Consider the following 13,123-nt stretch of genomic DNA (forward strand, 5'->3'; position numbering starts at 1 on the left):
CCCGAATAACGAATAATTCTCGTTTCATTACATGTCAAACAAACGTACGGTGACGTCACACTCGTATTTATCTACGTTTATTATTCGGTCGCGGCGCCCGTGACGGCGCTCGTGACGAGGGCTGTTTATCTGCGACAAATGAATGATTGTTATATTTCGAAACGGTCGCGCTCTTGTTTGTTTCCTTATTAGAACTTCCAATTGGGATCTTAACAACGCACTCTGCCTGGAGTTGATTTTGAGCGAATTATGAAATTTTGTCAGTACGAGGCAGAAGAGGCCCTTGAATTCATTTACAATCATTAAATATAATTTAAACTTTTACATTTCACAAGAGAGCGAATATTTTAGATTAACTAATTTAATGTAATGATTTCGCCCTATATATATTGTTCGAAACAATTAAAGGCACAAAAACTGATTCTGATCACAGATTGTAGTAAAATAAATTTTTGAATGTACCATAAAATGTATAAAAATTAATACGAGTAATAACGAGGATTTAATTAATTTATAGATGTGTACGAAATTAAACGTATTTTGTGTAGAATTTAGTGTATAAGACGGACTGATGAACACTATCAGATTATGCAAAGCCTGTAGTCTCCGAGGATTCTCGTCAATCAAGAGAAATTATTAAATTCAACGAAGGAAGTGCGCGATCGTGCCGCGCCTCCGGACTCTTTATTAACATTCCTCGCGCCTCCTGCCCGCCTTCAGCGGCCTCTGAGGCAAGGTGCGCTCACGTCCCACTCGAAAATTCCTTGACGAATTTGCTAGAGTTTTTATTTTTATTTTCATGTCGCCGAAAATACAAGAAAACGAGCGCGATGAACTTCGTCGTCGTCTAAGAGACATGATTTAAGGCACTAATCATACTCTAATATTATTTCACATTTCTTCAAAATATCTTTCGCATTCAACGTTTCGGCGCGTCTTTTTGATCGAAATCATAATTGCAAGATTTCCTTTGTAGCGGTCGGAGCTCGCAATCTCGAACGCAAATTACATCCATCAATTAGGCTCGAAGCAAACACAGCGAAAACATCGCTTCGAATATTAACTATCCGCGAGTGAGACGTCGAAATAATAAGACGCCAAATAAATTATGCGCTTCGAGCGTCATAAATTCGGATGAAAATATATATTATAATCCACACAATTAGTCACGGGCGTCGCGAGCCGATGACTTACGCCCGCCGCTTAACGGACAGCTGGCTCTGCCGTCGGTAATGCGCCGTCATATCTCATAGCCTCGAATACGGCTTAAAAGTAAAACAGCGCAAGTGGGGCGAACTAATTATTGAATTAGCTTAGCCATTCAATAGGAATCGGCCGCGAGACTTAATGCACGGGCGCTCCAAGTTGGCTCATTCTATCGCCGAAATGACAAAATTCGCAAGCGCGGGACAAAGGCTTGAGCCGGATTTGCGACGGCGGATTTGCGGAGAAACTTCCTCGATCGGCGCCGCGACGCCTCTAATGTCCTTAAACCCTATCCATTCCGATCTGCTGGAATTATGCCTCCGCCAACTTCCCCCGCCTTTCATTGAGCACTGCAGTAGTCGTGATTGGAAATAAATTATACGTCGATCAATGTGCGCGGTGGCGCTAATTAATTTAATAAATAGAACGGGTTCGTTTCTGATTTAGTCTAACAAAAACATGCAGCTTAAACTGTGCACTAGTAGTCTTTGTATTGGTTCTATGTTCGGATACTGAATGTGCTAAATACTATAATAATGAGTGTAAGTGTAGTAACTGTTTTACTATGATATAAAATTACTGCTATGTGTGAGTTCTCTGCACTCATTCAATTGCAATGTGATTGCGAAATATAATGACGATGGTTCTAACGACATAAACACGCATATAAATAACATTTCACGAATACAACGTAGCGCTTAAAGCGCTAAACATTTTATTCATAAAGGCGCCCTTTGTCATCTATTTGGAGACTTAAGTAGGACCTTTATTAAAAAAAATCTGAGTGGAATTTGTCACTCTTTATTCACGATTTTGTGAGCGGAAATTGTTAGAAATATGACATTTAGCAGCATGTTATGAGATCACATACTTAAGTAAATATTATTTAATACAAGTATCTGGGAGCTTTATTTAGAGAGATTTTGTATCCTCTGTCTGTGTAGGCTAAGTACACTCACTTATATTATATTCTGCCGCCCAACAAAAACGTCTTAGTATTGTTGTAATCCGATTTGAAATAAGTATGCCGAAGTAACCCACGCGGGACATTACACCTTAGATCCCGAGGCTAGCGGCGCATTGATGATATGAAAAAATGATTAATATAGTTCGGTTTCACATTAAATACTTATTGAATAAAAACGTTTTATTATAAGTCATAAATAAATATTTTAATTTCACCGAACGTGTTCATGAAGAAGTACCAATTGATGAAACTTAAATTACTGTAAATGTTAATCAACTATGAAACAGGTATCTATAAAGCGTAGTTAATCGCTACTAATATTCAATATTAATTTCAATGAAATACATTTCCCGATTATTATTCGTACTGTATGTAATAGTATTACCTTTTAAAATAAAGCGTATTGGTCCAAATTTGGAAACAACAATAAAACTGCTCTTAAAATGCGTTCCATTAAACGCAGCTCGGCCAAAGTTACACTTCAATCGTTGCCACGTTCAAAGTAAGCAACAGAGTTGAAAATGTTGCGACCTCTGTTTCGAGCACAAACATCACGAAGAGCATCCCAGGTGCGAAGTTGGCTGCAGCGGCGCTTCTATTTTTCATCTTGTTTAATCCAGCTAGTGACACTCGGATTCTCATCTCCGGAGTTTCGGTGATTAAAGTTTGGAAACCTATGTTCCGTATGTTAGTCGGCCCGCATTGACATGCCTCTAATTACACTTTTGAACATATTTCCTTCCTCACGTTTGAGAATCGAGTTAGATTTCACACACGTGTATAAAGTTATGTTTTACGCTCAACCGTCGCTAAAACTTTTGATAACTTAATTAAGTAATAACTTGCTTAAATTTAATTTATTTCAGAGGTATTTTAAAAAAATATTCACCAAATTATGTTTATAAAATTAGAATAACTAATTGGCCTATTTTAAACTTCTATACATTTTATGTGTCCAACGTAAGGGAGTTAGCTACAAACTTTTTTCTCAAACTAAGCGAAGACTGACATAATCTAAGCCCAGCCAGCAGTGGAGCAACTAAAGAAAACCACTTATTACTTTTTATAATTTTCAATAACATTAGTTATAGAAAATGGTCTCCAGATGGCTTTACATAAAGTAATTAGTTTATAAGACACACTCACCCTTCGTCTCGATTACAATTAGGCCGCATCACCATTTGCGTCGGGATTTCGGGAATCAAGAACATAATAATAGTGAGTGAGTCTGTCAACGAGGAGATGACGTTGGAATCCTCTTAAGTAATGTATGATTACATTTTCTTTATGAGACAATGCAATTACACATTCCCATTTGTGTGATTAAAGCCGCAGAGTGCTACGTCACTGAAATATCAACATGGTTTCTTTTACGACCGCCAGCCGTCATTCGCTCCGGCATACAAAGGCGTATTGAATAATATACACGAGAGAGTATAAGCAAACAGTGTTATCAGGTGGAAAATTTTCTCTTTATTCGTTAATGGGAGCCATTCTTGAGGAGCCAGAGGGGAAGTCCCCCGCGGCCTCGTGATCGTCCGCGAGATTGTGCTTCGATGGAACTCGACCCGCAAATAATGGACACTCTTGATTGAATCACTCGCTTGCCTTTCACGCCAGATTGATTCGACGATCGAGATTCGGATAATTCGAAACGCTTCAGATCGTAATCAAAACATGCGTACAACTGTTTCGTGCTCGAGATTAAAAAATATCGCACGTCGCTCCTTCGTTTTGTAATTCAGAGGGTGACTGGAAATAAATAAATGAGTTACACTTGGAAATGTTTTCAAATATTATTGAAAAGTATGTATTCTCAAACACACTTACTGCGTGCAATCCAAAACGATATAAACAGCAAGTGAGGTGAATAATGACATATTCTTATTAATCAATTGTTAAAAAGACATTTTACAAGCACATGTGATCCGTCATTTTACCGAATTATATTAAAAGTAACGCTACCACAGGTTAGGAAGTTAGATTCTGCCGACATATCATATAAGAACCGGCAAAGAACCCACTCACCATACATGATAAATGATACGAACCTGGTTGGCGATGTAATTTTATGTACAATTATATGTATTGGCCCTATTTACCAATTTTACCATAAATAACCTAAAAATTTTGTAGTAATACACTTAAGAATTTTCTCCATCAAGGTCTGCAGCCGCATAAACTAGCCACTAGTACACCGGCAACGAGTCAGTTAATAAAAACAATATAACGTTGAATATGAGTTCAAGAAGAAATGTCACAACGGGCAGGGTTAATGTTTAAATATAATCAAAACATGTGAGTAGTCGAGGGCTCAAAGCACGTGTCACGAATAAACGAACACACAAAGAGACAAAGGGCTGCCTACAATCAGAGCGCGCTACGACGGACCGGACCTTTTTTAACAAGCGCTCTCCAAAATACACATTCAGAGAACAATTAATATCGTAACCTTGAAAAATTTACACTGACGCTCTTTAATTATGTAACTAAATGTCACTCGCACGATTCGCTGACCGGTATTCAAGTTTTAGTTGACGGTTTTCTTGTGAAGTCCTAATATGTGTCTACCTAATAAAACTTAAAAATGATGAAAATTTGTGTAGAGATTTCTTATGGAATGTTGCTGAGCACTAAGAAATAATTGTTCAAAATCCATTACCTAGAGACTATTACATGGGGGAAGAAAGTTTATATAGAAATTCGCCTTTTTTTCATGGCGCGAAATATGGAAATTGTTTCAAATTATATTTACTCATGTAAAATAAACTCAGTATAGTGTTTTTGTAAATTCACTCCCTTGAGAAGGTTTAATCGGGGATCAATACTTTGTATAGAAGTGCACCTCTCCTCAATGTTTGTATTTAGGCTTCTGATTGTAAGTGAACAATAGTTGTTCCATCTTTTTTGAAAATCCATCCCAAAATTGGGTTTAATACGGGAAAAAATGTATGTTTGAAATTTAGTCCTTTTTGAAATTCGAATTCTCATATTTTCAGTCTGTAACCAAACTTTTTCTAGTTGCTTTAAAACAAGAAAGAATCATGCCATTTAGATGTGTGATTTGTGTTTTGTGATTTTAAAACAATCTGGGGGAGTTGCCGCCTACCGCAGTTTTCACATTACTGTAATACCGCCCAACGATAAAGTGACATTCTATTACCAAAATTCATTCCATAATGTTGAGTCTAAAGTCTTGTATGCTACACTGAGGCGTTTGAATCATATAAATGAATATTGATACATCGCCGTGCCCTCAAACGTACTAAATGGATGCTTATAATATTAAATCGTTTGAATCACCGAGACAAGACGAGTCGGCTGACTAAGCTCCACAAACAAGCGTAATATAATTTCAAATTAAATTCTCTACGCACGATACGTGTTTTTGCCGACGAATATTTCTGTCGAATAAATTATAAGCTTGTAATTTTACGCGCATTAACCTTGCCCCGGGCGTCTCCTCGCGAGGACGTCCGGGATGGGCTGTTACGAGATGTGAATTATTGCCAGCGCTCGCTCAGGACGAATATGGGCTATTTTTTTAAACAAATCACGGTTCCCCTTTTAATAAAAACCATGGTTGTTTTAGTATAACGTTGTATGTACAGTTATTTATGTTATTTAGTTTACGCTCATACCGCATAAGCACCATATCATTATCTATATTAGTGGCCATTTTCGTATGTAGGCCTTAAAATTTTAGGAAATATAAGGCACTTCAAAGCGCTGACAGCGATGGAATATTTCTTGTCTCTCGTACCTGTATTACGCTGGCTCACAAACGATTCAAACCGACACAGCGCGTAGTAAGATAAAGTCGGAACGAATACATCGTTAATATAATTTTGCATTTCGATTTAGGAACCTTTTATCCAATTGTACGCGGCTTTTAAAACGTCTCTTTTAATTTAAGCGAAACAGGAATCTTCGGGCGAGCGGTTTTTGTTTGCGTTCGCCGACTTCATTAGCAGAAATAAAATGTAGCTCCTTGCGCCCACTCCGTACGTTTGTATTGTTCCTTCAGATTACAAGTGACAATTAAGGATCCGACAATCCTAAGCTAATTTGTGACTTATTTTATTAAAAAGAAACTTTGCCAAATGTCTGTTTTTCCAATGTAAAAATATATTGCATAGATAAATTGAAACACTAGCGAGTTTTACGAGTATGTACGTTAATTTCGTTCCTCTCTCGGCGATGAAGGAAAACATCGTCCAGACACCTGCATAAGTCAGAGGAAATTTTGCCACATGATTAATTCCACCAATCTGCATTAAGCCGATTTAGGGGTCTTGTTATAATTTTTTTTGTATCGTAAGCAACAGTTAGTATTTTATTAGATATACAACACGAGAAGCCTTTAAATTCTTGTGGAACTACTAAAGACTGTTTATTTTTAAATTGATACAACTTACTTTGGTAAAAATTTACGTTATGTGAAGAATAATGAATTGAGAGCACATTTAACTCTAATTTTGATTAATCTGTCATAGTCACAAAACGCAACGCGCCCGGCCCACTACTGCGGCCGCACTGAACCTGCCTGATTGTTGAGCTCACTTATCTCTTCTAATAATTAGAGATCCTTTTGTTTGAAACAAGAAATAATCATTCCTTCGGAGCTTGTGGGTCTTTGTCTGTGGGAGTGGCGCGCACAACGCCGCTCGTAATGGAAGGCCCTTTTGTGCAAATAATCATATTCTGTTAAACGTCCTTCCACGCTTGCAAGTTTACTCAATGGCCGTTTTTAAAAGCGCTTCCGTGTCTATAGGAGAGTTTTATTGCAAGACGCAGGCGGCTGCGGCGATGGCGCATTCCGCTAAACTAGAGCTGGCCTGTTTAAGTCTCCAGCCTTAGGATTTATGATTATGAAGCGCTCAACTAGCCACCTGTATTTACTTAAATAAGTTGTAGGTGGCGAGAGAGATTAATTACGGCAATTTACTTTGCTAATTTATTAGTATAATAAAGGCTTCACTGTAATACAGCTGTTCCAACAAAAATATATTTATGTCTTGCAACTTTAATTGTAGTAAAATTAAAACATCCCGATGTCTATGTTGCCGATAGATTACAATTATGAATAATTAATGACTGTACTCATTAAAAGCTTATCAATTTCGGCTTAAAATAACTCGAGTCAAAATTGAGTTTGAAATTGAATTTTGGGTTGTTCATAAATACCATAGTCTACATTGCAACATTAGACTTTATTTATATTCTTAGCACTGGAAACAACGTCGCTTAGAATTATTATACACATACTATCACTGTACCAGAATATATCTACCTATGTTATAAACTTAATTGTGATCATTTTTTATTCAAATTGTATCTCTATATTTACTTTTGAACATGTATTCTTAGTGGCGTTTATCAAAAGAGAATATTAATTTTGAAAGCGTGTTTGTGATTTCTAGGACCGACCACTGGCACACAACGCGACGGCGCGCGTCTTCCACAGCAACCAGAGCTTAGTGCTGCAGAAGGTGACGAGGCACAGCAGCGGCCGCTACGCGTGCTCAGCTCTCAACGCAGAGGGCGAGACCGTCTCCAACGAGCTACATTTTCGAGTCAAATGTGAGCTAAGAAACGAAAACTATCTATTTATTTTAAATTATTTAACTTTAAGAAAAAAATGCTGATAAAGTACATATATACAGTAGGTGCTTACAAATACGGAACAAAAACATGGATAAAATCGTAAAGGGTAGAGCATCAAACGATAAATATAACCCACATACTGCAAACAATAGCGGAATCTTCTTATTACGGGGTATCAAAAAGCAAGCTTATTAATACATTTGGCAAATTATCATGAAAGCCTATCATTAAAGTTATAATTATGAAGTAGGATCTCGTCGTGACGCTCCGACAAGGGTGGCGAACAGAATCTCTATTGAAGCCACAAACAGTGTAGTGGCTCTAGAAATTCTAGACCGGTAGTAGAATCGGTAAAAACTTAGTAGAAAAAGTTTCTTGTACGAAATGCTGGTTATAAAAGTATCACATCTTAACAAAGTTATGAAGCAGTCAAATTACAACACACGCATAACTCCCTATTATATAAAGTTCGTATAATATTTTATATGTTAATAAAACATTTTGTGAGTTGCGCTAATGTATTTTCATCCAAATTTTCCGCTCATCCCACACGGTGCCCGTACATCACGAATATAATGATTTACAACTGAGCTCGGAAATTCAGAATAACGGCCCGCGGCGCTCGGACGTCGTTCTTATTTGCCTGATGCACTCATATCCCGAATGCTAAAATACTTCTCAGAATTTTATGTTTCGAAATTTAAATCGTGTTTCGAATTCTCTGAACTCAGACTCCTTTGAACGGAAAACTCACAGCAGTTGGGTGTTCCCGACCCTAAACTCGTTGAAAACAATCAGTCGTAGGCGGGAAATTGTCCTGCGAACCGCTCCGTGGAATTAATGAACGGTGGGAGACCATCGGCCACACAAATTAAGAAGTAACAATTGCCAACTCGGAGCGTCACGCGCCTGCTTCTTGTGTTTTGGTCGTTTCGTCCGAATGGATAAGCTAATTTTAATTGCTCGGATCCTTGGATTCGACGAGAGTTGTGTCGCCCATTATAAGTTTTGACTCAAGTTAACACAAATTTTGCTCAAATAAAATCTTAACAATAATATAATATAAAAAAGGCGTTATAGATTTTAATTCATAGAAGTCAAATGGAAGACATTTTCAAAAGAAATTAAAGATGTCACAAAGAGTGTCATTTACGCTTCTCGTTATAATTTCACGGTTCTGGCTGCGATGGATTAATTAGAAAGTAATTTGCCAACAAAAAACAGACGTCGTATACCAGTGAGCAGTAACCGTTACCCTTAATCGCGTCTTCCTTCGCGACGGGCACCTGAGCGTTATTGTCGGTTAATTTAATTTTTTTCTATAACGAAATCTTCGCAAAGGAATTCTAAACAATAGTCTATTACGGGGCTCGGCTGTGGATTCGGCGGAGGTGATTAAGCGCTCGGCGTTACTGAAGTATAAATAAGGGACATAAATTGTGAAGCGTTTTCTTGGCCAGCACCAGCCTACACAGGTGAGCGTGTGTTGTTTAGCGCACCAACTCGTTTACAAAAATCGCAGGTTATCACAAAATAGTAATGTGATCGTTTCTTTGTTACTGGAAACTTATTTTTAATCTTAGAACAGGAGGGTAAATTGGCAAAAATACCACGTCTTATAATCCGTTCATCAGTATTCAGTACATGGTAAGAGTACCATGACAAGAGTATCTGTCATGTTTTTTATATAGAAAAGCCTACACCCTAAGTAAATCAGTAAAACTTAAATTGTATACGTCCTTGTAATTAGGTCTCGTATCAATCTTAGTCTCGTAATCTCGTATCAATATCAATGTTAGTCGATGCAAATTGTCGCTATGCTCATACCATATGACAAATTAGATTTTTGACTTACCGTAGTAAATTTCGGCGCTCGGTAAAGGTACGTACACATTAACACCGCCCTGCATTGCGGCCGTTTCATTATTAATCGGGCCGAGCCGCAGCGACATAATTGCTCCTTGCCCTAATTCGTAACTCGTAACGTTTCTCCCAACACTCCTCTATATACGAGACAAGGTCATCAGGAATAGTAATCTATTATTAATTACACTTAATTTACGAAAATCATAGATACATATATTTATGGAGCTAAAAGTACTACTTTTAATTTCTTTTTCTTTACGTACGTTAGTGGATTGAACACGAAGATCTTAACCGAAGGTAGCGATTTAAAATACCTCCCAGCCTCATACACTTTACAACCACATTTTTAATTAATATCTTGGTGAAACTTGCATGTATTAAATGCAAGTCCATATAATATGTATCCATTCAGAGGACTCAGGAATGTATGTATTTCCAGGCTGTTACTTTAGTCTTGACATTCGTATAATTTCATTTAAATTTTAGTACTCATTGCTAAATTTAGCTTGTTGTGCGTGCCGTTGGCCGACCTTGATCCCCGTTAAATAATTAATCTTTTGCTTTTCCTGGGTGGTTGATAGACCGTTAATAAATCAGTTACATCATTGGAACCCCTGTAAATCTATTCAAAGATATTTTGGAAACATACATATATCCAAATTATTACTTTGAAATCTTAAATTATATTATATTTATCTTATTTATATTAACGAATAACAGCACATGTGATATAATTACTTGAAACACTAAAATCGTAACCGATTACGTAGCATGATGACAAAAACAAGAAGTCCTTAATGATCCGGTCAAGGAACGGAACAACGCAAAGTCGCATGCCCGGCGCTCGTCGTCGGCCGCCGTCGGGGACGGGCACCTAATGCACTGCTCCGATACCGCTTGCATGTCGCCCTCCATTTAATACCGAATCGTTTCGCAACCCACTTATGCGCACTCGAGGAAAAAAACATCCGAGCGAAAAAAGTCCCTGAAACTAACGCGCCAGTTACTAGAATCGCTTACACAGATTATTACTTTAATATTCGTGGCGATCGGCCCAAGTTCGGTTCCAATTTACTTGATAGTTTCGCTATCGCTGGCCCACCTCAATCGCGGCGAGTCTCCGTTTCAATCTGCGGAAGCGGTGGCTATTACAGATATTGTTAAATTGAGATCCGAATACGATAATGTTGCCTCATTTTCTCTGGAGGAATCAAATGACAATTGACACGTAGCCAGACATTATAACGAACTTTGCTCATGAGGGACACGTTGCCGTTTTATTAGAGGGAGGGACGCTCGAACGCTCGGCTAAGGAAAAACAAGCTTTTATAAAATACCTTCTTGCTATTTAAAACAATAAAAAAATCTGTTTAAGCTAATACATCACGATATTTTTGTAATGTTTTCCTTCTTTCTGGATACAATCTTACAGATTCCAATACAGACTGTATTGGAATTTATGTATAGAATGATATCAAAACACTCACTATACAAGGATATCAGTTTATGGGAGTAAACAAAGAGAGTGACGACCTCCGTAGTCGAATAGTGTGTACACCGGTTTTTATTAGTACGCCACTATGAGGTCCCGGGTTCGATTCTCGGCCGAGTTAATGTAGAAAAAGTTCATTAATTCTCTATGTTGTCTTGGGTCTGGGTGTTTGTGGTACAGTCCTTACTAATGATTTTCCGTAATAGTGCTTAAGCTCCTTACAATTTAAATCTCTATAAAACAATGTCTGTTTGTTGTTTTTAATACATTCCTTGTTTTCCAGATGCGCCATCTTGTCGCAGTGGTGGCGTGTCGGTGGTGGGCGCTGCACGCGGCGAGTCGGTGGTCATCGTATGCGAAGTGGACGCGGATCCTCCCGCGGCCGTCTTCAAGTGGAAGTTTAACAACTCCGGCGAAACGCTCGACGTCGCGGCGGACAGATACACGTCGAATGGCAGCGCTTCCAGTCTCAAGTACGTTCAAGTTTTATTAAAAACTAAAATAAAAGTGAAATTTTCCTTCTAGTTATATGTAAAATCATTCTGAGATGTAAAAAGTCAGTTGAAATCCGATTGCATGAAAAGCCTGCTCATGCAAATCCTTTGCAATTGAACAAGTTTGTCGAAATGAAAAGTTTAATCAGCGTGAATGTTTGTTATTCACTGATTCAGAATTGAATTTCAAGCTTGTCAATTACACAATCAAAAAGGAAAAATGACTATCGACGAATAAATGAGGCTAATTTACGTTAATGCTTTGAGTTGTATGTAGCGTTTTTGCATTCTATCTTCCTTCTAAATTATCTCAATTAAAGGGAATATAGCAAAGTGAAATAAAACATAAAGATCTATCTAGTCTTAATGAATTAATTTACTTGTGTAAAGATATACGCCAGTGGCGGACCTAGACTACGGCACGCTGTCGTGTGCAGCATCTAACGAAGTCGGCTCCCAGCTAACACCCTGCGTTTTTCAAATGGTCGCTGCCGGTACGCTGTATTTTTTTTTTATTATTTAATTAGTTTGTAATTTATTTATAAATATTATTTTTATATCATATAAGTAGTTAAACTTGCAAATATGATGGCGTCTACGCATAGATTAGCAATATTGTCAAAAATATGCCATCAACCTTGTGGTAATCACTGAGTTTTTATTTTCTTCGTGTGCTCAGTTACACTGGCTCACTTTCTCATCAAACTGGATCGTATAATACGCACAAGTATATTATTAATTAAAATCCATCGAGTTTATTATAATTTAGGTATATTTTGTGTATCGATATTTATGTGTTATGTCAGACAAAATGCTCCTGCGACCGTGTAAAGTTCGTAGGAGTCAAAAGTATTATATAACGGTCAAACGCCGATTTTCAAATTCAAGTGTATGAGAACATAGTAGTATATATAACTGTAACATACTATTTTTATAAAAAGATGTAAGCTGAGATAAGGAGTCGGGCCACAATGTGATAAATTTTTACGACTTAAGATATTTATTATGATCCAAAAACTCTCGATATTGCCTCTCCATATACGCCTCTAGAACGCCACATCTCATGCTTCCATATAAGTAGTATAATATCAAATGTTTTATTATATGGTTTTGTAGGCAAACCACATGCGCCAAGAAATTGCACGTTATGGAATCAAACATCAGATTCCGTGGAAGTTTCATGCGTGGCGGGGTTCGACGGTGGCCTGCCGCAGCACTTTCTACTCGAAGTTTACTCCGGAGATGACAACAAGCCCAGGTGAGAAACGGAAACTATTCCTGGAGTGATCTTAATTAGTTAACCCAAACTCTCGTAAATAAGGGTGACACATTAGGCGATTCGAATTCACACGAGCATTAGTCGGTGATGTGAAGGTAACCCATTCACACTTTGGAGTCACTCTCACATGCTCCAAATTTATCAGATGCGACGTCGATACTCATTAGTCGCTCTCTTCCTCCATTATATTGCAGAGTATGCCAGAAATCAAC

General features: G+C 37.8%; 1 protein-coding gene across 1 annotated transcript in view; it reads left to right on the forward strand.

The window, feature by feature from the left end:
- The window catches only part of LOC124531254 (nephrin), a 410,712-nt gene that overhangs the window by 355,625 nt on the left and 41,964 nt on the right, over positions 1–13,123 (forward strand). Inside the window, exons 10-13 of the mRNA XM_047105755.1 lie at positions 7,597–7,756; positions 11,422–11,611; positions 12,023–12,126; positions 12,749–12,890. Of these exons, the coding sequence (XP_046961711.1) occupies positions 7,597–7,756; positions 11,422–11,611; positions 12,023–12,126; positions 12,749–12,890 (596 nt within the window). The remainder of the gene's footprint in view (positions 1–7,596; positions 7,757–11,421; positions 11,612–12,022; positions 12,127–12,748; positions 12,891–13,123) is intronic.

Source organism: Vanessa cardui, chromosome 7 (genome assembly GCF_905220365.1).
Source record: "Vanessa cardui chromosome 7, ilVanCard2.1, whole genome shotgun sequence".
NCBI lineage: Eukaryota > Metazoa > Arthropoda > Insecta > Lepidoptera > Nymphalidae > Vanessa > Vanessa cardui.